Source organism: Haemaphysalis longicornis, unplaced genomic scaffold, assembly GCF_048455015.1.
Source record: "Haemaphysalis longicornis isolate Haplotype H1 unplaced genomic scaffold, Haemaphysalis longicornis Haplotype H1 scaffold_4, whole genome shotgun sequence".
NCBI classification, from domain to species: domain Eukaryota; kingdom Metazoa; phylum Arthropoda; class Arachnida; order Ixodida; family Ixodidae; genus Haemaphysalis; species Haemaphysalis longicornis.
Window position 1 is genome coordinate 62,705,108 of NW_027526361.1, and position 26,815 is coordinate 62,731,922.

At 47.8% G+C, this 26,815-nt stretch overlaps 1 protein-coding gene and 1 non-coding gene across 3 annotated transcripts in view; both read left to right on the top strand.

Annotated features, from left to right (window-relative positions):
• LOC144178838 (histone acetyltransferase KAT7-like) overlaps positions 1 to 4,761 on the top strand; it is a 41,952-nt gene extending 37,191 nt beyond the window's left edge. For both annotated transcript variants that reach the window (XM_077706969.1, XM_077706970.1), the window contains exon 21: positions 130 to 4,761. In XM_077706969.1, coding sequence (XP_077563095.1) covers positions 130 to 234 — 105 coding nt within the window. In that variant the 3' untranslated portion in view covers positions 235 to 4,761. The remainder of the gene's footprint in view (positions 1 to 129) is intronic.
• Positions 4,762 to 5,790: 1,029 nt separating this feature from the next.
• On the top strand, positions 5,791 to 5,863 carry Trnav-cac (transfer RNA valine (anticodon CAC)). The gene has a single exon. It is a non-coding gene; the product is annotated as a tRNA-Val (tRNA).
• The last annotated feature ends 20,952 nt before the right edge of the window (positions 5,864 to 26,815 follow it).

The window sequence follows — 26,815 nt, forward strand, 5'->3', positions numbered from 1 at the left end:
GAATAACCTACAGGTAAAAAAACTGCTTCTGTACGTGTGAATGGCAGTGTTAAAAAAGAAAAAGAGGAGAGACAGCCTGAACATGACCCCCATTTCTTCCCCCTCTCCCAACCTCTGCGAAAATTGCAGGAAACACCGGACAGTTCGTCATCCAAAGTCAAGAAGGTCCGCCACGACCGCACACTGGACCCCGAGTGCCTGCGGTGGAAACCGTACACAATGCCCAACCGATAAAGCCCACGGCCACGAACAAAGTTGGTTTTAAAGACGGACAGAAGAGCCCAGCTGGGTAGGGGGGGGGGTGTGACGTTGGTGGCCAGGAGTAAATGCGAGTGTGACCAAAAGAAGGCGCTTTCAGTCGGAAGACAGGCTGCAAGTGACTGGCGGCGTGACGCAGTGCTTGCTCACGCTGCAGAGTTCAACAGCGTCTTCAGCTGCTGGCCGTATTCCACAGCGACGGAGGCAAACTGCAACCCCTCAGGGCCCAGAATGTGCAAGGCTTGGGAAGACAACAGCTGTAGCACCTTTTCAGGACCACCGAATGGCTGTGAGAGGAAGTTGTCGGGGCTTGGGATCGAAAGGAGGACGTGGGATCATGGTATTCAACGCGTTACCACAGTTCTTTTTGCGACTTCCCTCACTGGCAGCTGACTACCAGCTTAGCTACCACTGGATGACCATTGTTATGTCACGAGCGCATTGTTGGCTGTTTGCTGTAAAAACAGTACGCAGCAGTATTTGCAGCTGTTCTAGTTCTTGCTCTCTTACTTTTTTCTACACCTGTGGAAGCCTTGCAGTACTTGCAGTATAAGGCCGTGCACAACAGCTTTGAAAATGTCCAAAAAATGCTTTTGCTTCGCACACAGGGTTTTCCACATCCGTAGCTTGGGACAGAGGCATTTTAGTTGTGCTGACGTTTATCTTCAGTTACTTGGCTTGGCAGTGCCAGGTTTTGCATGCCTGCTGAAAAAAAGAGGGAAGGGAAAGAAGTTTGAATTTCAGTTATTTTGCTTAGAGCATTTTACAAAAAAGGCTGTTTTTATTTTCTGGGCTCATTTTATCGCCTTTTAGTACTTTTATCACCTATCTTTGACTGCATCTTAGTATAAGTGAGTTGAGCATGTAAAGGGAGCAGTTTTTATATTTAATTTTTTAACGTTTCCAATTTCATTGTTGCAGCGAGTGTAATTTTGAAGGCTGAGAAGCAATCGGAAGTGGAGAAATCAAACCACTACAATTCGTCTCTGCATTACACAAGCGTGAGAAAACCAAGCAGTCCGAGCTTAGGCCATTTTCAAGCAGGTGTGCAAGGCCCTTTATGTTGCTTCAAGTGGTGGCTTTGAAGAATGAAGAACTGACATCTGTTCATATCATCAGGTGTGGTTAAGTGCACGTAGGAAAGGTGAAAAAAAGAAATAAGATGCAAGTCCTAAGGTTGAGCCAGCAATCCCGTTTACGGGGGCTTAGGGGATCTTGGTGAAACTTTTTTTAAACATTAAAATTGTTTTAAAGATCAACTGCACTCAAAATTTCAACTTCTTGAAAACGTGATTTCCGTATCATCATCATCATCATCATCATCCTGCTCAGGTCCACTACCATACAGGACAAAAACTTCTCCCAATGACCTCCAATCGCTCCTGTCCGTATAGTCTGCCTAAAAAGACTGCAAGATACAAAATGTGACAGGTGGAATACGCGTATACACGGCGCAAATGACTATCAAAAATCGGAGATTTCGAAACCGAAATTGTGAAGAGCGCGGCCATTACGGCCAGGCTGTAATGACGTCATGGCCGGCCGAGCCAGCGAGCAAGCGGCCACATGTGCGGCTGGCCTGCCAAAGCAAACTTACGCGCAGTGCTTTGCCCTTGCCGCAGCCCTAGGAGAAGCACGCCCAGTGAAGCTCGACCGATTCTCCTGGCTGACTGTAGGAAAAAGCGCAGGGCTGGCTGCAATGTCGTGCAATGTGACTTCTGCGTCATGGCTGTTTGCGCGATCCTCATGGCAGGTGCAGCATCGCCTGCGACGGAGCTATTTTAAACATTTCTAACTATTTAACAATGCATTTCACGGGGCTACCAGTCATCTTTCAGTTGTTTTAGTTGTACATACTGTACCTTCAAAGTAAATTTGGCTGAGGTGAAATTTGAGTGCAGTTGGTTTTTAAGGGCCATTGATTGAGTGAATTCATTTTAGCTATTATTATGAAAATTGATACAGTACATGTGCGTCGCGATGTTCTTTGAAATTTTTTACGCGGAACAAATAGTTATAAATATACGAAACATTTTCTCATCAAAGTTTTGCCAGATGTTTTGAAAAACAACATAATTTGTGCTTATAATTTTTATGCAGCCATTATCTAGAGCAACCAAGAAGTCCAATAGGCTGTTTTGCAGTTGTAAGCTGTGTGAACTCTCTTAAAGTAAAAGTTATGCAACTCGAAATAGCTTATGGTTGAAGAAAAAGACAGTTTAATTTGACTTCTCAAAAATAAATTTTGGGCTTGCACAACTTCAAAACAAATGGAGCTAGAAGTGTAGAACAGCCCTTGCTGCACTCCTAGCTTCTTCAAGGTTATGGTCGCAGTAAAATAATAAGCTCCCAGTTAGCAGTAAATTTCCTAAAAACTTCTTGCATGTTTTTACAAAAGTATTTGTACATATTCCACACTATTCATTCTACATCGGATTTTATTTCAGGTTTTTTTGTCTGCATGCCGTAGTGCATATGTCTGCGAATTTTTATGACAATGGCTCGCATAAAACAATTTCAGACGAGCACACTCATTTGTTCGCATTGTAAAAATGACAGCTCGGAACTGGATTTCTCACGAGCTTATCGAATGTAGTTGTGCATGCAGCTGTTGTTTTCTCTTTTGGTTCATCCTATATTGAGGGCTGCAGTCTTTGCCAATCTGTATAAATGTGCCATGGATTTAGTGGAAAATGGGCATACTTTTGGCAAAGGAATTGCTGGCTGCAGCAGTTCACAGCGTGGCGCAAGCCTGTACTGGACATTGGTGGTAACTCCTACGCTGTGGATGTGTCTGACAGTCAGGTGCAGTGCGCGGAATTCTGTCAGCGGTATGTTGGGACTGGTTATGTCGTGATATAACGGGCTGAGCACGTAAGAATGCGCAAGGTTTGGGCGCAGTGAAAGGCCTGAGCGAACATTCAGTCCGTGAAACTCGGGGAGGTTTCACCTTCGCATAGCGGAGCCACCCCACACGTTAGAGCTTTAATTTTTTTTTAGTCTTGAAAGTACCTGTGCGATCACTAGCTGGGCTTAGTGTATTTTTGTGTTCACTTCACACACCTCCTTCGCTTCACCGGATATCCATTTTGGCAGTGCCCTCCGTAATTTTCCGCTTCTAACAGTGACTGTTGGAACTTGGGAACGTTGAGAGGTTGCACTAGTGGGCCACGCAGCCCAAGTTCTGTGCTGTTGGCAAATGAAGACTGCGATGCTGGGGTCTGTTTTCAGAGTGCGCGTAACTGATTTGATTTGTCACTCTGTGAATGTTGACCGTTTTGTTTTTTGTTGGCCAGAAATCGCGGCTTTTGGTTGAAATGCGATACGTCGTAGCACAGGCGCGGGTCAGTGCCTCCCAAGCGTCTTTGCTTGACTTGATCAAATGGTATTTCACGACTCTCACTTTAGCGCTCGTTCGAGCTTTTATGTAGGGCTTTATGAAGTAGCTCTCGTTGGTGCTCCTGTTACTTTGGCGTGCGTTGGCCTGCCATTTGCTAGTCTGAAGTCTGATTTTATTTGTCCTATTACTATGCACCACCAATTTTTATGTTTCTTCTCATTGTTGCTTTAACGGAACAATTCTTTACTTTCATCAGTTCATGAGGTGTAATAGCTGCTTTGCTTCCAAGCATAAAGGACGCCTACAATGTTTTGCCCATAGCACTGCTGACAGCAAATGTTGGTATGCTGGGTGTTACCACAAAACAGACATTACTGCAGCCATTGATCATATTTATCAGATCGATGGCATTGTTTATTACGACTGGTTTGGAGTAATTTAATCCGTTAGCACTTCATGTTGGCAGTTTGAGAATTTTCTGCATCCCCTGATTTTAGGGTTGTCTCCTAAATTGTCGAAAATGTATTCTTGCTGCGTTGGTGCTGTTGAATTGAGGGTGCGATTGTCCATGTGGTGGTTGAATCATGTGAAAGTTTTCTGTCATCCACACGAGTAGTGCGGTTGGACGCTTTCAATGCAACTGGAACGACAAATTGCACGCATAGTGCAAGGCCATTCTTCGACGAGAAAGTGTTGACGCCAGGCATGCTGCAGTTTATACACTTTTGAAAGGCGGACTTCCCGGATTCCTTGAAGGAATTGCAATTCAGTCGTACCTAATTTGGCTGTTTTTAAATGGAAAGAAATTCAGTGACTATGTAAGTTCGTTTTCCGATGGGGGAGTTACCTCCTCTGTGCAATTTGTTTTTCTTGTTGGGCCCCAGAAGGCTTCGTCTCTGTGCACCGATTGATCTTAACCGTGTGATTGTCCGTGTGTGTGTGCTTGAGTATGTTTATTTGTTGACTGCACCTCAGCGCTCTGTTTTTATGATTGCTGGTTTATAAGTTTAGTCTCCTCTTCGGCCAAGCTGGCTGTAAGACGTGTCTGCCCTTTTGCGGCTGGGAAGAGCAGTGCGATTCATTCCTGAATGTGGTGTGTGTTTTAGAGATGAGATGTTTTAAGAAATAAATGTATTGGAATAAAGAATGTTTTTTAAATCAAACCAGTATGACAGTCAGTCTTTATTCCTTAATCTCCATTGTGCCTGTGGATGACCACATCATTACCCTTGATACAGCACATATTACAGCTGTTCATGCTATTTTATCCATGTTATGTTACTTTTGCCCATTTTTTAGGGTGCAATCCTGAACTGAACCGCATGCCCAAAAACGCCACGCTTCACAATAAACGGGCAGACCTGTGTGGTGTGCGCATAAAGCGAGGCAGAAGTTGCTGGGTGTGAAGCCATTGCTATGTGCAGTGACACCGAAGGGGTGCAGGACCAGCGACATCGTCCTGTCTAACCTTTCGCACGATAAACGGGCAGACCTGTGTGGTGTGCGCATAAAGCGAGGCAGAAGTTGCTGGGTGTGAAGCCATTGCTATGTGCAGTGACACCGAAGGGGTGCAGGACCGGCGACATCGTCCTGTCTAACCTTTCGCACGCTGAATCGGTCGTTGCGTAGTCCAGTTTTGGCTGACCGAAATGCTCTGCTTGTCGCAGGCGCCTAGCACGGATAACTCTTCTGGAAGGGTAGCTCGCCACTGTCTCTATGACTCTTGAGCAACTTAAATGCGCAAGCTATTTGCTTTCCTGTTGCCTTAACTATCAAAAACAAGGCTACCTCTACAGCGGCTGAACAGGCGTCGCAAACCGTTGCTGCAGCTGTTGCTTAGGACGAACGTTTTGTGTATTAACTAAATCCAGATGACATCATGCTTCTGCGCGCACTCGGTGACTGGAAAACGTTGCGGAAGCAAATAATCAAATGACGTTTGTCTTTTGCCGAGACAACGCAGTTACGAAAACATTCTGGGAAGAGCTTTCCTTTAGTTGTTTCAACAAAATAAAGCGTACTAGTGGCTATTGGTTGGGTCACAATGGCTCGAGGAGCTTTCAAGTGTTAACAGTAGAAATGAAATAAATGTGCAGTAGTATTTGACGCAGCTGAAATCAAATCCGGTCTCCGGAAGCTTTTGTCTTTATTCAGGTATGAGTACGCCGTTTGTTGACTAGCCACCTATCCCCGTTTCCGTGGTGTAGTGGTTATCACGTGCGCCTCACACGCGCAAGGTCCCCGGTTCGATCCCGGGCGGAAACAGGTTTTTTTTTTTTTTTTTTTTGAAGGATTTCGTACTTTATAATTATGGTAGCATATGAGCATTAAACCAATTAAGTGTCTCGAAGGTGGAGGTGGTAGTTCTACAAAAGCCCACACAAAGCCTTTAGGTTAGCCAGCGTCTTGTTGGAACTTGTCTGTCCAGGTGAACTGGGGTGTTGCTGTCTGCACTGGAGCACACCGATGTCTACGTCCAAATGGAGATTAAGTGGATGTCACTGTAACAGGGTGTCTGCGGAGAAAATACATCATTAACTCTGCCAGTCACCAGAGATTAGAAGTGGCCATCTGATGCCCCACTTTTGCCGGCAGCAGCGGAGAGAGTGAGTCCGAGCTTTGATTTGAAAAACAAAACAGGAGATTTATATAACAATTGGTAAAGTATACAACACACGTGAATACACATAAACGCGTGCAGGTGGCAGTGTAAGAACAGTACCAACACGTGTGAGGAGCAACGTTAAAAGATACTACGATTAAAGTCAAACGAAATGACGGATATGCGATTCAACGGGAATTCAAGGCAACTAGAGTCATAAATATTCACCAACAGTGCCGCTGATGTATTGGTGTCTCAAGGCACAGAGTGGCCACCCTCGAAGAGATTCGTTCGCCTTCCGACTAGAAAAACAGCGCATCACGACAGGTCCCAGGAGTCGACATGTCCCCTCTGATGCAGTCTGTTGGAGTCAACGTGCGATCACTCAACGACACAACCACCACAGCATCCTGACTTTTATTTAAACTATGCAATGTTTTTGCAGGACGTGCTCTAGTATTTCAAGTTAACGCTGATGTAGAGTTGTGCGACTAGATTGCGTCATTTGGAGACACATTGCATCATCATGAGTTGTTTTGTGGACAGGATGAGTGAGCACGTCAAATAAATTTGGAGTTGGGTTCGGTGCGCACTGCTCTTCTTTATGGCTCCCGTGTACCAAGCTGATCACGGCAGATACAACATACCCCTTAAATTTATACAATTTTACCCTACACTCACAGTACAGAGAATTACAATAAAACAAAGAATCCACTGCAATTGGCCTTTCCACATTCCTCTAGATTCTCTCAAACCACCCACACTTCCACTGCTGCGGAAGCTGTGCTGCATTTTCAGGAAGCCCTGGCACTCTCTAGACACGAAGAGCTGCTATCTACACTGCCCGGGCACACAGGTGAAAGAAGGTGTGCCGGTGATTCCACGCACTAAAAAATGTGTATTTTTTCGTTTTTCATTCAGTCTGTAAAGATCAGCAATGCCGTAACAAGTGTGAAAAGGATGAAGAACAAGCCAAGAGAAGTACAAGCGAGTTTGTGACAGCAGGCATTCATTTCGTGGATGTAGGGAGTCCTCAGATCTTGAACAGTCTTTGGTGGTTTCCTGTTACAAGTTCATGTTGCATGCCAGGCGTTCACTGGCTTCTCTTATTGTTGAGGAGTTGATGCGGCGTCTGAGCAGGTGATGCATTTTGCGAGGATAGACCACTAAGCTGCACCCAACATAAGACACTTTTCCTCAGATAGACGCCTGACGCATTTCACTGCTTGATCACTCAGTTGCACTATGCACGCTAGCTCTTAAGTTGGTGGTTATGCCTCCATTTGTTCTAGCGTCTGGATAGGCTGCGCCGAGCTTCCCAGGTTTGCAGGAATTTGAGAAGGCGTGGGGTACCTGGTGTGTTAATGCTTGTGTCGGCTTTTACATTTCACAAGACACTTCCGCCCCTGCGAGGAGTCACGATCTTTCTTATCTTTCCTGAGCTTGTCCTAAGCAGTGAATTTGGCCTCAGCTACGCAGGGGCCTGTAGTTCGCACCTGTAATTAGGACTTAGCACCACGAGAAACGAAATTCTGCATGGTGTTGGGTCGTGTGATGACGAGTGAGCCTTGGAGAAGGAATAACGCTGTTTCCAATAAAAGTTGGGGACTGCAGGTCATTTAGCAGAGCAAGCTTGTACAGCTTCACGATGTTCAGTATATCTTTAACCCTCTTGATGTCACACGTGTAACCCCAGGGTTGGTGAGCCGCATTAAGGTCCCCGACACGAGGCAGAGGGAGCTGCTGGTGAGTTGGCAGGGCTTCTTGTATTTTTCTCTATGCCTGGCTATCCTCTACTTCACTTGCGCCTGTCCGTGGGAGAATTGCGGGCAGTACCTTGGGGAAGCAGTCCAGCCCCGTGTTGGTTTTCATTGCTAGTAGGAGGAGGCTTAGTTCACTGAGTACCGGAACTGCAGCTGTACACTTGCTAGAACAGCACTCACGAAAGAGTGAGAAGCGGCCTTTGGTGCATGAAGACTAGCTGCCGACACCTTTGGCCCAAGAAACGAAATTACGATCACTTGTGCCTACAAACTGTGGAGACCATGCAAAACACAACCTTGCTCCAAACCCGAGCATATCGAGCCTCTCAAAATGCACAAAAACTGCAGTTCTTCGGTACAGGCAACAGAACCTGTGATGGTGCAGTGCTGCAAAACACACAAAAACAGGAGTCAGTGGTTCTCTCTGATCAAGCAACACAGCTTCTGGGCATAGCACGTATAGCTCAAAGCAAAGCATCAAGTTTTCTGTTTTCCACAGTCACCACGTCAAAAAAAAAAAAAAAAAGAAAAAGAAAGAAAACAGAGAACTTTCTGTCAAGAAAACAATGCAATGCCAGGTATAGAAACAAAAACGGCAGAGGAACTCTCTGTGTTCTTTTCACCCGCCACTCAGAACCTTACGTGCACAAAAGGCACACTACTCAAAACAAAACAACAAAGGAACTTTCTGTGCCCTCAGGCACGTCAGAACAAAACAGAGAACATTCTTCAGAGGAATCGAAGCAGCAACAGGGGATAATATTAACTACTTAAAACAAGAACAGACAATCTCTCTTCCCCCCCCCCCCCTCATTCCAGCCACAACATCAAAACAGAACAATAGAGATTCTTATCTGCACAAAACGCATCATCAGGGCACACTACATGCTACTAAAAACAAAAGCGACAGAGAAACTGTCTGTTCTCTTAGCCAAGATGTAAAAACAAAACAGAGAAGCTTCTCCGAACGAAACAATGCAGCAACAGACTGCAGTATACACACTGCTTGAAACAAAAACAACAGAGGAAACTTCTCAGTTTCCCTCAGGCACGTCAAAACAGAACATTAGTGAACTTTCTCTGCACACAACGCAGCGTCAGGGCATACTATACACCACTCCAAACAAAAGCAGCACTGGAACTTCCTGTGCTCAACCACAACACCAAAACAAAACAGAGAACCCTCTCTGGAAGAAATAGTGGAGAAACAGGGGATAATGTACACTGCTTGAAACAAAAACTGGGGAAATTTCTCCATTTTCCCTAGCCACGCCAAAACAGGACCACACGGAACCATCTCTGCACAAAATGCAGCGTCTGGGTGTATTCTGTAACAAAACAACAGAAACAAAGGAACTTCCCCTTGATAAAATGAACCCTGCACCATGCACGGTGATAAATAAACGATAAATGAAAATGTTCAGTGCTGCCTAAGCTGCCTCAAGATGCGCCGTCGCACCCTTTGCAAGTAGGCTGTATGCCGCGAACGGGACACAGAAAACCTTGCCAGAATCCTGCTCTGCACCCCAATACCATCCAGGCGCAGGATTCTTTCGTGCAGAGCAGGATCTGGCTTAGCCACGTCATCCGTATCACTATCCTCATCACCATCGTCATCACTGTTACGGCTGCTGTCGTCGTCTTCCAACAGGCAGAGATTGTACAGTGCACAACACGCTCCAATGATGTAGGTTGCCAGACCAGGCTCACAGGGGAGAGCTCTGGGCTGTTGCAGGCACCGAAAACGATTCTTGAGAAGCCCAATGCAGCGGTCCACGACAGACCTCGCCGAAGCGTGCGCTGCGTTGTACTTTCCCTCGGGCGTTTGTGGGCCTGGATGGTCAGCAATAGGCGTCATGAGCCACGGCTCGAGCGGGAAGCCACTGTCTCCCAAGAAGAATTCGCCTGGCCCGACGCGTTGAGAGACCAGGCGACGACGGAAGTGTGACCGCCACATATCGGCATCGTGGCACGAACCTGTGCAGTTACCCACTACCAGAATCTTCATGTTTGCGTCACACACCTATGGGAAATGCAAAACGGAAATAATTATGCACTGAAGCATTCAGCTAGTACACAATTTCAAGGAAGATACCAGGTTATAAACGAGAGCAAGAAGGCGACCACAACTGAAAAACAGCCCATTAAAAACTACTCGATGACATGCATTCAATCATATGCATTTGCTAAATTACATGTCCACTATTTGTGATTGACCTCAGACAAGTTGTGCAAACTTTTGAAGAGAGAGACGACAGATACCGCGCATGAGACAGTCCGAAACAAACGCGAATGCGTCTAACTCCTTTTTGTCTCTTTTTTGGTACTTCCTATCTTTTTATTGCGAAAAGGGGCTGAATCATTTTTGATGCTGTAACTAACAGAGGCACAGGCAGCAAATACTCACTATCATGACTTTGAGGGCATAGTACCCCTTCCTGCACCAAAAGGCTTGGGCATACTCCTCGCTCATATTCTCGGGCTTGGTGATGGCCACCAGGGTGCTGTCGACGCACCCCAAGATACCAGGGATTTTCCAGCGCCGCAGAAATTCTCGCTTGATGGCCGCCTTCTCATGTGTCGAGGGGAAATGCACCCAGCCCTTGGTAGTTGCAACCTCCGTTAATGCCGACGCCACTGAGTGGACGTTACTTTCGCAGGATTGCGACGTGCCCGGAGTTTCTTCATTATCGACAACGCTTTGGAAGCTGCCAGTAGCGAAGAACTTCAGAGCGCACAGCAATTTTGTCTCCGTTGACAGCTCGCCTGAATCTTGAGGTCCGATAGAAGCGTCCAATTCGTCGCACAGCATACGCACAGTGTCCTTGCTCAGCCGGAAGCGACGCTTGAACTCCGCGTCGCTCAGGGCAAACGGTTCACTGTCCACATGTTGACACCTCCTAGCTCGAAGCATCCGCATCGCCAAAATCGCTGCTAACAACGGTGGCATCAGGTGCCGGGCCATTTTGTTTTCCGGCGGGCTTCGTACACCACCGGATGTGCGGTTGCCGTTGCGCGTTGAGCCAATCACGTGAGACTTGAAATCAACTTGCCCCAAGGCGGGCTGATCGGGCTGATCCCGCCGGAGGGGTTCCGCGCCCCGGAGAAAACGCGTCGCTCGTTTGGCTTTACGGTTCACCCTGTTTATACTACTACGCTCATAGCGTATAATTCCAATGGGGACCATTTTTACAGCGAGGCACCCGGGAATGTTTCGTGTGCGTCACTAAAACGTGCTTTGCGGCAAAGCCAACTTTATCGCGAAAGCGCTGTAGCTCTCAATCTAACGAAGATATATTTGAAAAAAATCATATTAACAGCAGAGATGTTTATGCTTTTAGTTCTGCCGTGGACGGCTTCGAGGAAACTCGAGTTTCCTTAGCCGAGCGCGCGTGAGCGTGCGCCTCGGGAGGAGCGCCCGGCCCGCCGTTCAGGCTTGCGCGTGAGCTTGCGTTACGTGAGGAGCTCGCAAAAAAATATTTAGAAAAAAATACCGAGAGCATGTGAGCGGGCGCTGGCCCGCCCTACCTTCGAGAACACTCTGACCAGTATTACTGGCGTGGTCTCTCGCGTGTTGCAGTGCACGTGTGTGCGTGCCAGAAGTGGGGAGTGCAGACGCCGAGTTCGCGAAGCCGGTTCCCGCGCGGGTTCTAGCGCGTGCTAACGCGATCCCCTTTGGAAGGGATGTGAAAGCCTGCGGTATTTTTAAAACCATCCGGGTCTGCGAGTCCTGGACAACATTCAGCGGAAAGTTTGGAGATCCATGATGTGAGGTGCAACAGCCCGGTATCCAACGAAGGCAGAGGGACCACCAACTCTGCTGTTTTTCCAGCCTTGCACCACTAGCTAGTGAAACCTGCGCCAAGTTTTGTGGCTTACTTTTATTAAAGGGACAGACAACCGGTTTTTGTGAGTATATATTCTCTATCCCAAATGAAAGGGCATCACTTAAAGTATCTTGACGAGAAACGGTTTTGCTGATAACGCCCTAGAACTTTTTAAATCGAAATTTTTAGATCTACAAGCCCTATGTGTCCCTCCGAAAAATAATGCTGGCAACCATGACATAGAGTCCATGGACTGAGTGAACGGGGGGGGGGGGGGGGGGGGGGGGGCTGGCCGCAGGTGGGCAAGGGCCCTTTTTGCACACCCCTGCAGACGCTCGTGCCGCCCATGCCGCCACCTTGCTTTCTTCACTGCGGTTTTCGATCCCATTCATGTCTAAAACCAACGCCGAAACTTTTGTAGAAGTACGAGGGTGTGCCCAAATTAACCCACCCTAAAGACGTTGCGTTGATTTTTCTCTGCGAATGTACCGCGTTACAATTTTGAATTAATTTTCGTGGCGTATAGAGAAGCGCCCCTGTACTTATTTAATGCGCCAGGTTTGCTTTCTGAGTACTCCAGTAAAATATTTCCGTAACGCAAAAAGTGTAATCTTCCATGTGCACAAAAATGCGTAATCGGCAAAGTTAATAAATTCAATAATTATTATAGTGGAAATGTAGATAATAGGTCTAAAAGACAAAGAAAACTAAAATAGATATATCAAACCAGAAATCTGCTTTACAATGCTGTCGACGCACCCCAAGATACCAGGGATTTTCCAGCGCCGCAGAAATTCTCGCTTAATGGCCGCCTTCTCATGTGTCGAGGGGAAATTATGAAATATCCATAAAGATATTTCATAATTTTTGTGCAGTTTTTTCTTTTTCTGCTGCGTTCGGGCGACATTTACCGGCCTTATACTCACCAAATCCCTTCTTTTCGTTTTTTAGCCACAGAGAGGACTCCTGCTCGCATTAAGTATTTCCGGAGGCTAAAGAAAACAAGATTAAAGCTGATTTTTTACTTGGCGCTCTGTGGAGTCAGTTCACTGACCTGAAGAAGCGCGCGGAAATTTGTCGAAAGTTAGCCCTGTCTGCTCCGCAATAGGTTTTGAAAGAACGGGTGAGATTATGTCCGAGCCTGACAAGAAACTGGTGAGCTTCGGTTCTGTGAGCTTTTGGCCAATGAGCTTTCCGCCTCGAAGCTTCTATCTAATTTCCCCGCCTGACACTCTTACTATGCTCGGGAACAACTTAAGAAGTTGCCCCTGGTCCTCACCACCACAGCCGCTTGTTCCTCCCCGCAGCGAAAACAGCGTGCTGCTGTGAGCATTTTGAAAGCGATATTCGTTTCTGTGCTTTTACGAGCTTAATCTGCTTATAGACTATTGCAGTGAATATGAACTACAGAGAAAAAGCAGACGATGCCACGCATTGATCGAGCGCGATCTCCTTAGAAACCACGGAGTAATACACAAATGAGCTATTGCCGTTCTCAACTTGTACCCGAGTATATCGAGTGCGAGAACCACCCCCTTCCTATTACAAAAACTCCCATTGATGGCACTGCATATCTCCTTTAATGTTTGTAATCTGAGAAAATGAGCCCCATGAGTGACAACGCATGTTCACACGCGATGATTCATTCCCATTTTTGCTGCTCCGTGAAAAAGTGCGCGGGACCACCATCCCCATTCCGTCGCTACACACTCATTTTTAACACGAAAGTGTTTTATTTCGGGATACACAGATTTTGACGTCATATCCGTCACGGAAATGACGCCAGTACAATGAAGCTAGCGGCCTGTAAAGGGTGCACCTCTACACACAGGGCCTTCTTGCGGGGAAGCAACCTTTAGTACTAAAGGGTACAGTCATGGACAATTCTAATACGAAGCACGGAGCGCACGGCCGAAGATACCGGTGCCGTCACCTGGCAGCGGCCGTGAAAAACGCACGGACATGCGTAGTAACGATGTCGGGTGCAAGGGTGCGTGTCCCACTGCGATATGTCGCCCTCTCCTCGCTCGCATGCTTGCCTTGTCGCCATGCCGCAAGAGCGCTGCAAGCACTGAAAGTACCAGCGCCGCTGCAGCTGAAGGTGTTGGTGTCGTTGAGAGCAATGCGGCACGTAGTAATTATTTTTATCTGCGGCCAGTGCTTGCGTGGGAAACGCGTGCGCGCTCTCGTAAGGCATGCTGTTGAGCTCATCATGCTTTCTTGACGAAAACCAGCGCACAGAAATGGAGCCAAATAAATGCATGCCGCCTAACTTCTGATGGCGCTGCATTGTTTTGCGTTCGTGGTGCAATGGCTCGGGAATTCAACAATGAGCTGGCCGCTAAGAATACGCCTTTATAGAACCGACCACGGCTGAGTCATTTTGCGGATTCGGTGCTAGTAGCAAACAATGGATATACCACCAGAATTCATCTCCAATGATAAAAATAACTGCCAGCATTGTCTGGGCTGGGAAAATTCCCGGCACAATTCTAATATTAACAAAAATTAAGAAGAGGGCCAGCTCCAACCATTCCATAGGCCAGTTGCCCTTCCGCAACATGGCGGCCCGCTTTTTTTCGTCTTTTTTTGGCAAACACCTCAGTGCTTGTAGAAATATGAGGAGCAGACAGCACTGAGAATGGTTTGGGCGTGACCCAGGTGTCCACCGTTGTGTTCTCAAGTTGCTGCACCTCACATACAAAGCTATGTCGGCAATGTGACGCCGGCACACATGGGGAGCAGGCGCTCGTGTGAGCCGAGCACACAGTGACCGCAGATAATATCTTGCGCCGCATCGCTAACAATTGTTTTCAGCGCTATTGCGGCACGGCGACAAGGCAATCATGCGCCGCGAACAGAGGGCAACATATCGTAGTGAGACACGCAGCCTCGCTCCCGACATCTCAACTGCGCATGTGCGTGCGTTTTAAGTGCGAATGCACTTTATAAGCGACCCCAAACCTTCCACCGCCGGCGGCGGCGGCGGCGGCGTCCGCAGTCCTCCTCTCCCTAGCAACGGCGTGGAGCGGAGAGGAGCGTCGGTAGCAACGGCGCGGTGACGTCACTTCACCACGTGACCGCGCTCGCTCCGCCTCCTCGCCGTGGCTGCGCGAGTGCGCGCCGCTCCCCGCACCGCTCCTCGCGCCGTGACGTCATGGTATGACGTCACAGCGCGCCTCCTCTCCCCAGCAGCTGCCGCGCGCCTCTCTCTCCACCGTGACGTCACACTCTCTCCTCTCCCCCTCGCTCGGCTGCAGCTGCCGTGCGCCGCTGTCCCTCTCCCCTTGCGCTCGCCTCCTCTCTCAGCCACCTGGCTCGGCGCGCTCGGCGCGGCGTACCCCCCTATATATGCAGCGATAAACTGCCAGACCTCCGTGGGTCGGCTCGCGCGCGCTCACGGGCGAATGCCAACGGATTTTAACTTTACTCCCCCTCATAGCATCACCCCGTGCATTCGCACTTAACCATGTTCACCCCCGGGGAAATGCTTGGGAGTTTTTTCACGGTCGCTGCCAGGTGACGGCACCGGTATCTTCGGCCGTGCGCTCCGCGGTTCGTATGTGAATTGTCCACGACTGTACGTTATACTTAGGTTTGTTCGTTTTCGGATTTTATATTTTAACACGAAAGTGTTTTATGCCGGGATACTCTGACGTCATATCCTTCACGGAAATGACGCCAGTACACCTTTACCGAAGCGACCCGCGAGCAGGACGTCGCTCGCCAAGCACACCCGCAAGACAGCCGCCGACCCGCAAATCATGCTCAGCTGCAGATATCGCTGCACATTTCACTTTCGTGTTTTGCGATTCCTATGACAGAGGAATCAACCACAGGTTTTTAACATTTTTGAGGACTACGCCAACCACCAACACTCTTAAAAAAAGGTCGGGGCATTCACTAATGGAATACTAACAAGTTACTTGTCCCAGTATACACTAGGTACTTAGTAACTGGAGGCAGTAAATGTAGCACTTGTCAGAATTACTAACCGAAGCAGGCAGTAAGCACCACTACCCCCCCCCCTAGTAAAGTCCCAGCGATAGCACACTTCTGAGCTACATGCGTTTACTAACTGGCCATGCACAACCTAATCATAAGCACGACCTTAATCTAGTGCATACTACTTCCTACACTCAGTTAATTTACTACACATGCAGTTGTTAGTGCCAGAGCCTACGTTCATAACTACGGGGTGGTAAGGTTCGTAAGGAGTTAGTAAATCCGGCCGTTACTACCTTTTTACGACCTTTTTTATTAAGAGTGAACGTATTTGACATCTGTCATAGTAGGTGGGGATTTGCGAGTGGTTTCACGGCCGCGCGTTCCCACAAGTGCCGATCCGCGTGATTTTTCTGAAGACACGGTGAACGCCGACGCGTACACGCAGTGATTTTTTTCGTGCGGCGCGCTTTTTATGATTTTCTTGAAAGGAGAGGGGAGGTAGAAAGTGAATTTTCCCTGTGTAGCCGGAGGGTGAAAGGTGCACACGAACTTCCCCAGCAGGGACGTCACCCTCACCGAGGCAGCTCGGAGGGGGCACACTACGCTGCCCCCATGCGGTTGAAGCCTATGCGAGGCTCCATTAGATAGCGTCCGCCGCGACGAGGATCGAACCGTCGTCTCGGCCAACCGCGGCGGGTTGTCCCGTATGCAGTAAACAGGTTTTCTCGTAATAAAACTCACTCACACATAAGCATGAGCATTACAGGTAGGGTTCGGGTTCCCTGATATTTTTATCTGCCTAACAACTGGTCGGAACGAAAACAGATTATTTTTACTTTAGGAAAACTCAAAACAACGAAAAAGAACACCGTAAAGATATTTGAACCGTTGCTCAGCAATCACAACGCTGCCACTTTGGTAGAAAGGCCTTGAGTATTCCTTAACCGCGTTGGCGGATCCGAACTTTAGTGCTTACCTACATTTTTTTTACGGTTCATACGAGCAGAATTGAGCAACCGGGCGTTCAGTGGAGACCGGCGAGAGAAAAAAAGACAGACAGCGAGTAATGCGATTGAAGAGGAAGAACATGGGGACGTCGGCCTGGCGTTATAAGCTCTGTCCAGCTGCTCTGTTTGGGGAGAGAGAATGGCGACCACGTACTCTGTTAAAGTCTGTTTCACGAACTGCGCGAAGCGCGGTAGAATTTGCAGGGCGTGAAGAGGTGTAGTCTACAGTACGCGGAAGAAAATAGTTCCAAGGCGCGTAGGCCGCTTCCCCTTGAGGCGGGCAACAGCAGCACCGTTTTCCTTTATTTTTCGGGAGAACGTTGCTGTCAGTCCATCCGCTGCTCCTATTGGCTGGGACTGAAACGCCCACTCCCACTATTGGTCGATTCACGCTGTAGCTCCGCAAACGCTGCACGAAGTTCACAAAACCGGGCATGAGCGTCACTAGTCGAACCGTAATATCGTTGTAACCGCTACTACCGTCCGTCTGTACTTTGCACTAACTTTGCGCTACGCACTAACTTTGTACTTCTTACTCTGACCATTCCTGCGAGCTGTGTCGCTCACGGCGTTCAATTTTAATCTGCAAAGTGTGTGTACGAGTACATCTGAGTGGTCGAATGCTTCATTTGTGTTTAGCTTCTAATAATTTATTTCGGCTTTCGTTTAACGGATGCATCAAGTATTTTCACGGACGACCCTTCAGGGCCACGCTCAAACATTAACAAATGTAATTTAAAGAAACAAGAATACTTCGAGGCTATTTCGATTTCGGAGTCGATTTACTCATTCGTTTCGTGAAGTTGATGTATCACGATCAATTCAGGAAAGAAAGAGCAAGCGTTTTTACTCATCGCATTAAACTCGATCTGGGGCACTTCACACGATCAGTTCTTGTCGATCCACAGGGCTCAAACACAACACACTGCCCAATGTTTCTGTTTGTTTACTTCTTTTATGTATGGCGCCACGCGTGTTTCATTCTGCCGCTGCGGCTTGATAGAAATTGGTGTTCTGGTTGCGCGTGCCACTATACAATAGAACATCCCGGAAGGGTGAGCTCTCATTACGCAGACAGAGGCACAGTGGAAGCTCTTCCTCCTTCGGACCTCAAGTGTGCGCTTCCTTCGGCTGAAGCCATTTTTTGTCGCCTGCTGGGCAAACGACTGAACTGGCATTTCGCCCCCATCACTACAAAGTGAAAGAAGCAAGATTTAAGGATATACTTGGAGCATTTATTATTATACCATCGCGCTAACTGACGAGCATCTCAAGTGACGCTTAATCCTGTGTGGTGGTTAACGACACTAGTTTGATATAGTTCAGTTGATGCAAGCATGGCTGTTGCATGTAATTAGTTCTAAAAGTTGTTCTTCTTTCGAGCGAGAACTCTAAGGCTTCACTCTGCACTATTCCCCACTTTCGTTTGGAGACTAAATTTTCGCCCATTGCCTAGCTAGCTGGGCTCTCTTTACTCTAAAACTGAACCGGAAAGTTCGGACTGGAAAAGTGAGTTTTTTGGTGGGATTTCACCGTCAAAGTAATTTTAAACTATAAGCGAAACTGGACCATGAAATAGTACAGAAAGGGAAAGTCTGTGCTATTGTCTGCCCTCATGGAACTTCACTTTTTGTATTCGTGCTGTAAAGCTGCGGCGTTTGTTTAGGGATATTTTCAGGGGTGTGTTTTTGGTGGTGTTTAGGCTCGCCTTCGTTTGCTGACAAAGTTGTCACCTATTGAACAAACTCTTGTCAAACCTCATCGTTTTTTTCCCCAAACGTTCTATGCGTTTGTCACAGTTGCTTCCAAGCATGGATGGACTTTGGAGTGCCATGATAGCTCTGGCGGCTGCGGGAGCTGTTGGAAGGGGTGAACTATGTGACGAGAAAAACGTGGCCTACTTCGTGAACGCGCATATTCCTAGTGGCGCGGACGTTGTGGTGGTCTCCATCAAAGGACATTGGGATAAAAAGGAGATTTTTCTGGCTCGCGCGCTAAAGATGAAAGTGTCCTTCTGGATGTTTGGTACAGGACTTCGTGACTATTTGCTTGAGAACATGTCCAAGGGGAAAGAAACATTTGCTCTAGTTCTGAGTTTGCCGAGAGGTATAGCGTCGCTCGACAGAGCTTTGCGATCTTCAGGCTCTACAACCGCTGCCGCTGGCTTCGCGCGCTGGCTGCTGGTAGAGAACAAAACAAAGCTCGAAGCCGATGGAAGAGCGTATAAGAGGGTCACAGCTAGTCTTAACGTCACTATAATTCCAACATGCAACACCAGAACCGGTGTGAGGGTTCATTCCAAGGGCAACGAGGATTCAACCGCGACAAGGAAAAGCCTTTCTGGCGCATTCTTAAGGATAGGATGCATGCATTTCGCTTCGCGCGGGAAGTGGAGTAATATCTGCGATAATTATCGACCGCAATTTTTATTAAACGTCCTGAGGCACGTCAACGCTTCCGTAAGCATCAAGAACGTTTTTTACTTCGCCCACGTATACACGGAGTTAATCCGTGGCGCGGTAGACATGTTTCTCGTACCATTCGGATTGAGCGGAGGCTTGGAAGTGTCCCTCGTGTACGCCGACCTCGACGTCGTTCCCGAAACGTTCTACGCGCGAGCAAACGACACTCGCATAATATCGCTGCTCGAAGTGCTCTCGGGTTCGATCCCCGGAGTCACTCTAACGGTGACGTGCATCATATGCTACGCTACGCTTCTAGCGTGCGCCAACCACGCCGGCGTCGCCAGCTTCTTTCGGGGCTTTCTTCTAGAATGCACGTTCCTCTTCGCGACTTTTTTCGCGCAGTCGTATCCGATGCCCCAGCACCGGCTGCACTTCAGGAGCCGGGTGATCCTGTACCTCTTCTTCTCGATGGCGATCTTGCCGCTTTCGATGTACATTCGAGGCGAGCTCACGTCCTGGATCACCGTCCTCCGTCCCTCCAATCACCTGGACACGCTGGATGAGCTGGAGAGCGCCCTCGACGCCGACGCCGTAGCCCCGTGCGTGGTGAGTCTGTCCGCTCAGCAAGCGAAGATAAAGGGCCGAGCAACGTCCAGTGTCATCATGAAAAAGCTCAACGCTGCGTATGTTCGGCGCGGTACAGCTGCCCTGACTGTTTTGTCAACATTCGAGTGCCTTCGATGTGCGCAGAGAAGCGACCGCGTGTGTCTATCTGTTGTCCAAGACCCGTGTACTGTCCGTAATTGGGGCCCCGACACGCAGCCTTGCGAAGAGCACCTGACCATTACGCTGTCAGGTATGCCGCTACGTCACGGCTTTCCCCTAGAACGGGCCGTGAGGAAGCTCCTGGCTCATGTGCGCGAGGGTTCGCTGAAAACAAGGGAAACGCCACCCTGCAGAGGCAAAGATCGGGCTTCGCCTAAACAGCCGGGACTCGAAATGGTGGCTTTCATCAAGCAGTACTCTGTGCTGCAGGCTCCCGCGGGAGTTGTGCTGCTGATGGAATTTGTTTTGTACCACCTCTTCAAAGCCAACTTCGCACTAGAAAATCCACCACATCGGGGTGTTTAAAAGTTATGCCCAGAGTGTGCCATGTGTCGATGTGTAAACGCCTCGACCTCCTGACGGTACAATAGAGTACACTCTCCCGTATGCCTATGTTGTTGTCATGAGGTATACGTCGTAGTGGTTTCCCCTTGAGGCACCACTATACGATGCAATGGGGTTTGTTGTTTACCTCGGGCACCATTCTATGGTCTATTTTTCACCCGATATTCTGATGTTAGTTTCATGACTTGTAAGAACACCATGTAAAAGCTGTTGCGCTCACTTTGGTACGACCTCCTGTTGGTAAGGCCAGCAAAATAAACAAACAAAAAAAATTGACTTAAGTGCACGTTTATTACACCTTGAAAACTTCATGCTGTCTGTTTTTTGTAGCACTAGAAAGGTGTATTTACGGAAGGAAATAGTTAAGAGAAAAACTGAGCTGCACAGAAAGAGAGCTATAAGTTCACAAGGCGAAAGGAGTGTCCGCCTGAGTAAGCGACGTGAAGCGGTCTTCACGGGAAACGCACCAGGCAATAAAGCGCCAAGAAAGCGCCCGCGCCATTTTCGGCGAGGAGCTGTGTTCGATTGTATCCCAGGCACAGCTTTAGCAGGTTGTTAAAATGACAGAGCTAAAGAAATTTTCGCAGTGATATGTCATGGCAGAGGGATAAAAAATGATGAGGACACCTAAACAGTATTTACGATGTAATGAATGCAAAGTTTTATTGGAGAAAAATTGCCGAACATGTCTTATTGTCATTACAATTTTTGCCCCTTTGCGTGATTTTGTTCTCGCCTCTGCTACTGTGACTGAGGGCCCTGGCAAATGCACGTTGTTGTTAGCCTATAGGATTAACGGTACACAGCTGTAAGGTGGAGCCTTACGATGTATGGGATGGTGCGATGCACAGGTTGTTACACGTGACCCGCATTTGTGATGGGCGAACGCAGAGAGGAGACACGAGTCCGAGGAAGCAGTAGGGACACATTTATGGGTTCATGGGAAGACTGGAAGAATGAAAACAACATAAAAATAGACAGAACAAAAGTCTTCACACTAGAAAAAAAATAAAAAGGCTGGTTTTCGAACGCCAGAAATGTGTGGTATGGACACCGGAGCGGCCTCAAAGTCCACCGGAGGGTGCTGTGGCCGGTGGGTATCTAGGGTGCCTCGATGCCAGCGCCGCCGTACAGGGTGGAGACACCCTTTGAACAGTACTGTGCCGCCGCTATTGGGTTAAAGTGCTCAACGCGCTGTTCCTTTCGTTTCCCACAAGACCCAGCAACGCAAAACAGATACGATAATTTAAACTTCGCCAGTAAGCCACGTTGCAGCGATAATTTTAGCGCGGTTTTTATACAATGACTTGCGGCGGCGAGCGAGTGACCCACAATGGCGGCGCCAGCGTATACGTGTGTCCACCCTGTGAGGTGGACGCGCGTGTATCGAAGCGCCCTATGGTTGCCATCTCATGTCGGAATCACCGGCAATGAGGTGGCTGAGGCCCTTGCCAGAGGTGCTGCTCGCCAGGATGGGGTACCTGCCTCCAGAGACCTGAGGCCCTTCGACGCCGCACGGCCCATCCTGGCGCGGGAGGTGGAGACGATGCACCCGGACCCCAGAGTCATCAGCGGCCAAGCTCTACAGGTCCTGCGTGGCCGCATCAGCAGGGAATCCCGCTCCATACTCCTCCGCATGAGGCTCGATTGCTGCAACGTGGCAGTCCGCTTGCACCGACAAGGCCGCTTCGTCGCCCACGTGTGCTGACTGCCCAAAATCCGAGACCTTGGAGCACCTGCTCTGCTCCTGCCGCCAGCACGATGCCCCGCGAGCAGAGCTTCGGGCCGCACGCCAGCGTCTCGGGCTGCCCAGCCACACCCTGATGGACCTGCTTTTCCCGACGGGCCCCAACTCCACCCGGCGGGAAGCATTCCGACTTCTCCTGTCCTTCCTCGAGGACACGAACCGCATACAACGGCTGTAGGCCAATGCCTGGCCTGCGGCCAGCCTCACGCTATGGTCCCTAGAATTTCTAGGGACCATACTTACGCACTCCTTATCTCTTTCTTTCTTTCTCTCCCTCTTTCTCTGTCCCCATTTGTTCTCACCTATCCCCTTTCATTCCCCTTCTATCCTTCCCCCGGACTGGGTTGTATGCTGGTGAACTCCAAATGAGTTCAAAATATCCCCAGTCCACTTCTTTTCCGCTTTTGTATCAATAAAGCACTCACTCACTCACTGGGTATACCCCTTACACTGGCGCATAGTCTGCGTGGCGCATTGGCGTTTTCCTGTGAGCACACCCAAGTGACACATGACGCCATCTAGGGACGCTTTTGAACATGTATTCACGTGCTTCTGATACCCTATTTAACCGAGCAGAATTGTGTGGCCTCTTGAGATACCCTACTGTGTGTCCGTAGTGATTGTGTGCATGCGGTATCTTTCAGTGACCACTGCCTCGTATCTGCTTCGCATGGTAGCCAACAGTGTCGGAGTCGTCACTTGCAATGGGCATTGTGGAAATTCATTAATTCTTTACTATTCCATCAGCCCTTTTAAAATCGTGCGCCAAAAACTATGGAAAAAGCAAGAAACCGCTATTATCTGCCTATACTCGCACTATAAGAATTATTTAAGAAGTGAAAGTCACTGCTATTGAAGAGGCTACAGTAATGGTGGTAAAAATGGTAAAAATACACAAATCACTTAATTAAATAAATTGTTGAAATAACTTCATGAACTTGAAAGCCTATATCATGGTAAAAATATGGATGACATTCGGGATGTGAAGGCGCAGCTACACGCGTTTGATGTTGAGAAATACCAGGGAGCACTAATACGGGAGAGATCACAGCGCTTTCTGAAGTGCAACCGTGTCGCCGGTCTCTAGTGGATGAGCGCCGCCATACCCTGTCTAAACAACTGCTTGAAGTTGGGAAAAATGAGATGATACTAATGTGATAATGATGGCCTTCGTGGAATATTACATAACTCTATTCCAAGCTCCCAAAACAAGCGGCGACTGAGGAGTCTATTGACGAATTTATTAGTTTGCTGCCCAAATTAAACGAGGACGAGTCGAGTGTGAATCTATTGACCAGGAGATTGGCATGCAAGGATTGGTGTACAGCACTGAATAATTGGCGAAAGGCAAAACCCCAGGACCTGATGGTCTAACTGCATAATTTTACCAGACATTCTGTTCTTTGCTGGCTCCATTTTTACTTGAGGTTTACCGCGAGGCTTACAAGATCGGATATCTTCCACCTACGCTCTACGAAGGCCACACAGTTCTAGTTCCGAAAAGTATTGATCCTGACAAACTGCGTATAGTAGACGGATGTCGTCACATAGGTTATAAACTATTTTCTAAGATTTGGGCCAACCGTCTTCAAAACGTCGTTGAGCTCCTAGTTGGTGACGATCAGACGTGTGTCGTCCGCGAGCGATCTATTGAAATTAACATTCACATTGAAAGGTCTATGCCCGAGTGTGTTTCGGGTACTTCAGCCCAAGTAGCCCTAGTACAATTACATTTGGCAAAGGATTTCGATCTTGTCAGTCAGCAATTACTGTTTCGTGCTCTACAGCATGTGAACGCAGGGTCATGGCTTACCGACAGTATTCAAATATGTTATGCCAACGGCTCTACATAGTCAAAAATAGACTAACCCAACCAATTCACCTTCTTTCATTGGTTCGTCAAGGATTCCCTTCATCGCCGCTCCTGTTTTGCTTATACCTGGAACCATTACGTATGCGCATAATACAGGAAAATAATGTTCGAGGGTTCACACTATCGTCCTTCGAGGTGAAAATCTTAGCATATGCCGATGATGTCGCTTTCTTTTGTACTGACAAGGAAAGCGTGGAGAATGCTCTTGGAGAATGCACAAGAATTTTGCGAGGTTTCAGGTGCTGCCCTGAACTTCGCGATAAGTTGTGGCTTTTGGTTGGGAGAATGGGGAACGACATCCGAGCGCTTCCCCGGAATCAATTGGAATAGTGACCTGACGTATTTAGGAGAAGCCCTCTCACAGTTTCGCAACACTGACTCGCTTTGGTAGGAGCAGGCTGTGAAGGTACAGCGTCAAGTGAATGATCGGCGTGGACGGCAGCTGTCCATCTTTTCCCGTGCTCGGGCGTGTAACACGTTTTTTGTGGGCCCTTCCTCTTTACGTCCTGCAAGTGTTACAATGCTCTCACCTCAGGACACAAGCTTTTCACCGGATTTTCGCAATTTTCATTTGCTGTTGGCGTAGTGAGCCAATGCGCCGCGATAACCTTTTTCTTCCTGTTTGGCGAGGGGGACAGCGGCTTATCTTTTTTTTTGGCAGTTTGTTTCTCGCTTATCCAACATCCGTTTTTGAAAGCGGTACTGAAAACACGTTTTGCACATTTTTTTTCTGATATTGTTGTATCTTCGGTGCCTGTGGAAGCAGTCCGAAGCCAGCGGGGTTTTCTCAAAGAAGTGGTTGACACGTTTCGCTTCTTACAGGCTCAGTTTAGCCTTGAGTACACATTTAATGCAGACGAGTCTATTTCCGATGCACTTGTTTCTGGGCTTTATCCCATGTCTTCATATCGTGTTCCGTACCTCCATTATCCATACCAGGACGCCCTCAATAGAGTGTGTAAATTGTGTGTTCCGCAAGGTGTTAAAACATCTTTCTTTAAGTTACACACTGGTACGCTTCCTGTTAATACTTGGATGAAAATCCGGGGTCTATAGCTTGGTCGACAGATTACCGCCTCTGCTATCGCCCAGAGACAATTGATCACTGTTTTGTAGATTGCAGAGAGGCTTTAATTTCCAAAACATTTTGCAGTGAACTCTCCGAAAATATATGACTATCAAGCCTTTCTCAATCCGATTTTTGGCATTCGGATATATCCTGGTGAGCCACCCTATGACATGTTGGTGTAGATTGGTTTGTACAGTCTGCGGCGATGCCGCTAAATGTGATAGGCATGCTGCGCCACCAAGATCAACAAACTCATATTTCCGAGAAACTGTGGCGTTTGTACATAGTGCGTATAATTCGTTTGACCAACCACCTGGCTGGTTCCCTTTTTTGAACACTTGTGTGTGTGTTTGGCTGAATTTTGATGTATTTGTGGTTTTCCTAACTTTAGTGTATTCTTTTGTTTGCTTGACTATGTAGTGTCCTCGTATTGTCATGTATGAGCAGCCTCTCCCATGCAATAAACGCAAAAAAGTCTTGTAGTTTAGTTGTTGCACTTCTCAATAGCGAGCTCCTAAAGCCGGGTTCGAATCCCGTGAGTTCTGTTTTCTTTATTTGTTTAGTTGTTTGCTTTACTTCAAGGGTAACATTTTTTATCTACTTTTAAACCTATTTATAACATATATGACACCTTTGTGCGTTATAAACAGGATTTAGTGTAGTTTTGCTGCCTTTCGGTTAACTTCAGCTACTGTTTTTTTATACGCCGTTGTGGTTCTGCCTCTTTTATGTCAGTTCCAGTATTTTTGTAGAATATTTTTTACATCATGATTGTTTTCTGGTTACTTAAATATTGGTTCCCATTTTCTTTTCAATTTTGGTGGTTTTGTTCGCTTGAAGTCGGTTTTCGCTGTCTATATAGTCTCCCTCTATATATAGTCTATATAGTCTATATAGTCTCTCTCTCTGAGCCAGCCAATGGCTGGCTCAGAGAGAGAGAGAGAGAGAGAGAGAGAGAGAGAGAGAGAGAGAGAGAGAGAGAGAGAGAGAGAGAGAGAGAAAACTCTTTAATGTGGGCTGGAGAGGTCAGCTCTGCTAGCGGCAGTGCTTGCTACGCCAGATGGGGGTGATTACAATGCAGTGAAGTGAATGTGAGAGATCGGGAAAGCAACAATAGAGAGAAAATAGAGAGAGAGAACAATAGAGAGAACAATGGAGAGAGAAAACAATAGAGAGAGAGAAAATGGCCCGCAATGAAATGCAAGGAAAAAACCCTAAATGAAGTTAAGTAAAAGAAAAAAAAAATAGAGCGAATGGAGCCCAGGAAGCCCAGAGCGCCTAACAAGAAAAAGGAGTCAAAGCGTAGATGACGACGCAAACACGTACAGATGTAGCCATGCGCACAATGAAAGAATTACAAAGTTTTGTCTAGTCCAGAATCTCGCAAAAAACGCAAAAGAATTTTTGTCTCTAAAGATGAGTCATTGCTGTTGGCCCAGGGTCCAAGAAAGTGAGACAAGTGAAGGCTTGCTCCACGTCGTACACGAGACAGGCAGCTCGCCGCTGTAACTCGCGCAGCGGAAAATCGTGGGCATATACACAAGTGCTCGGTAGTATCGCGCACAGCGCACGTGGGGCACAGTGGTGAATCCTCCCACCCTATTTTGAACTTGAAGCTTCGGGTGTAAGCCACGTTGAGACGCAAACGATGCAGTACACCTTCAGACGCTTTGGTTAGGTCGAGTGGAACACGGAATTTACAGAAAGGGTCAATTCCATGCAGAGGTGGATATCCGCTGCGAGGGTGCTGCCACTTCAACATTTGCTCTCTCCAACCAGTTCGATAGATAAGGGCACAACCATCCT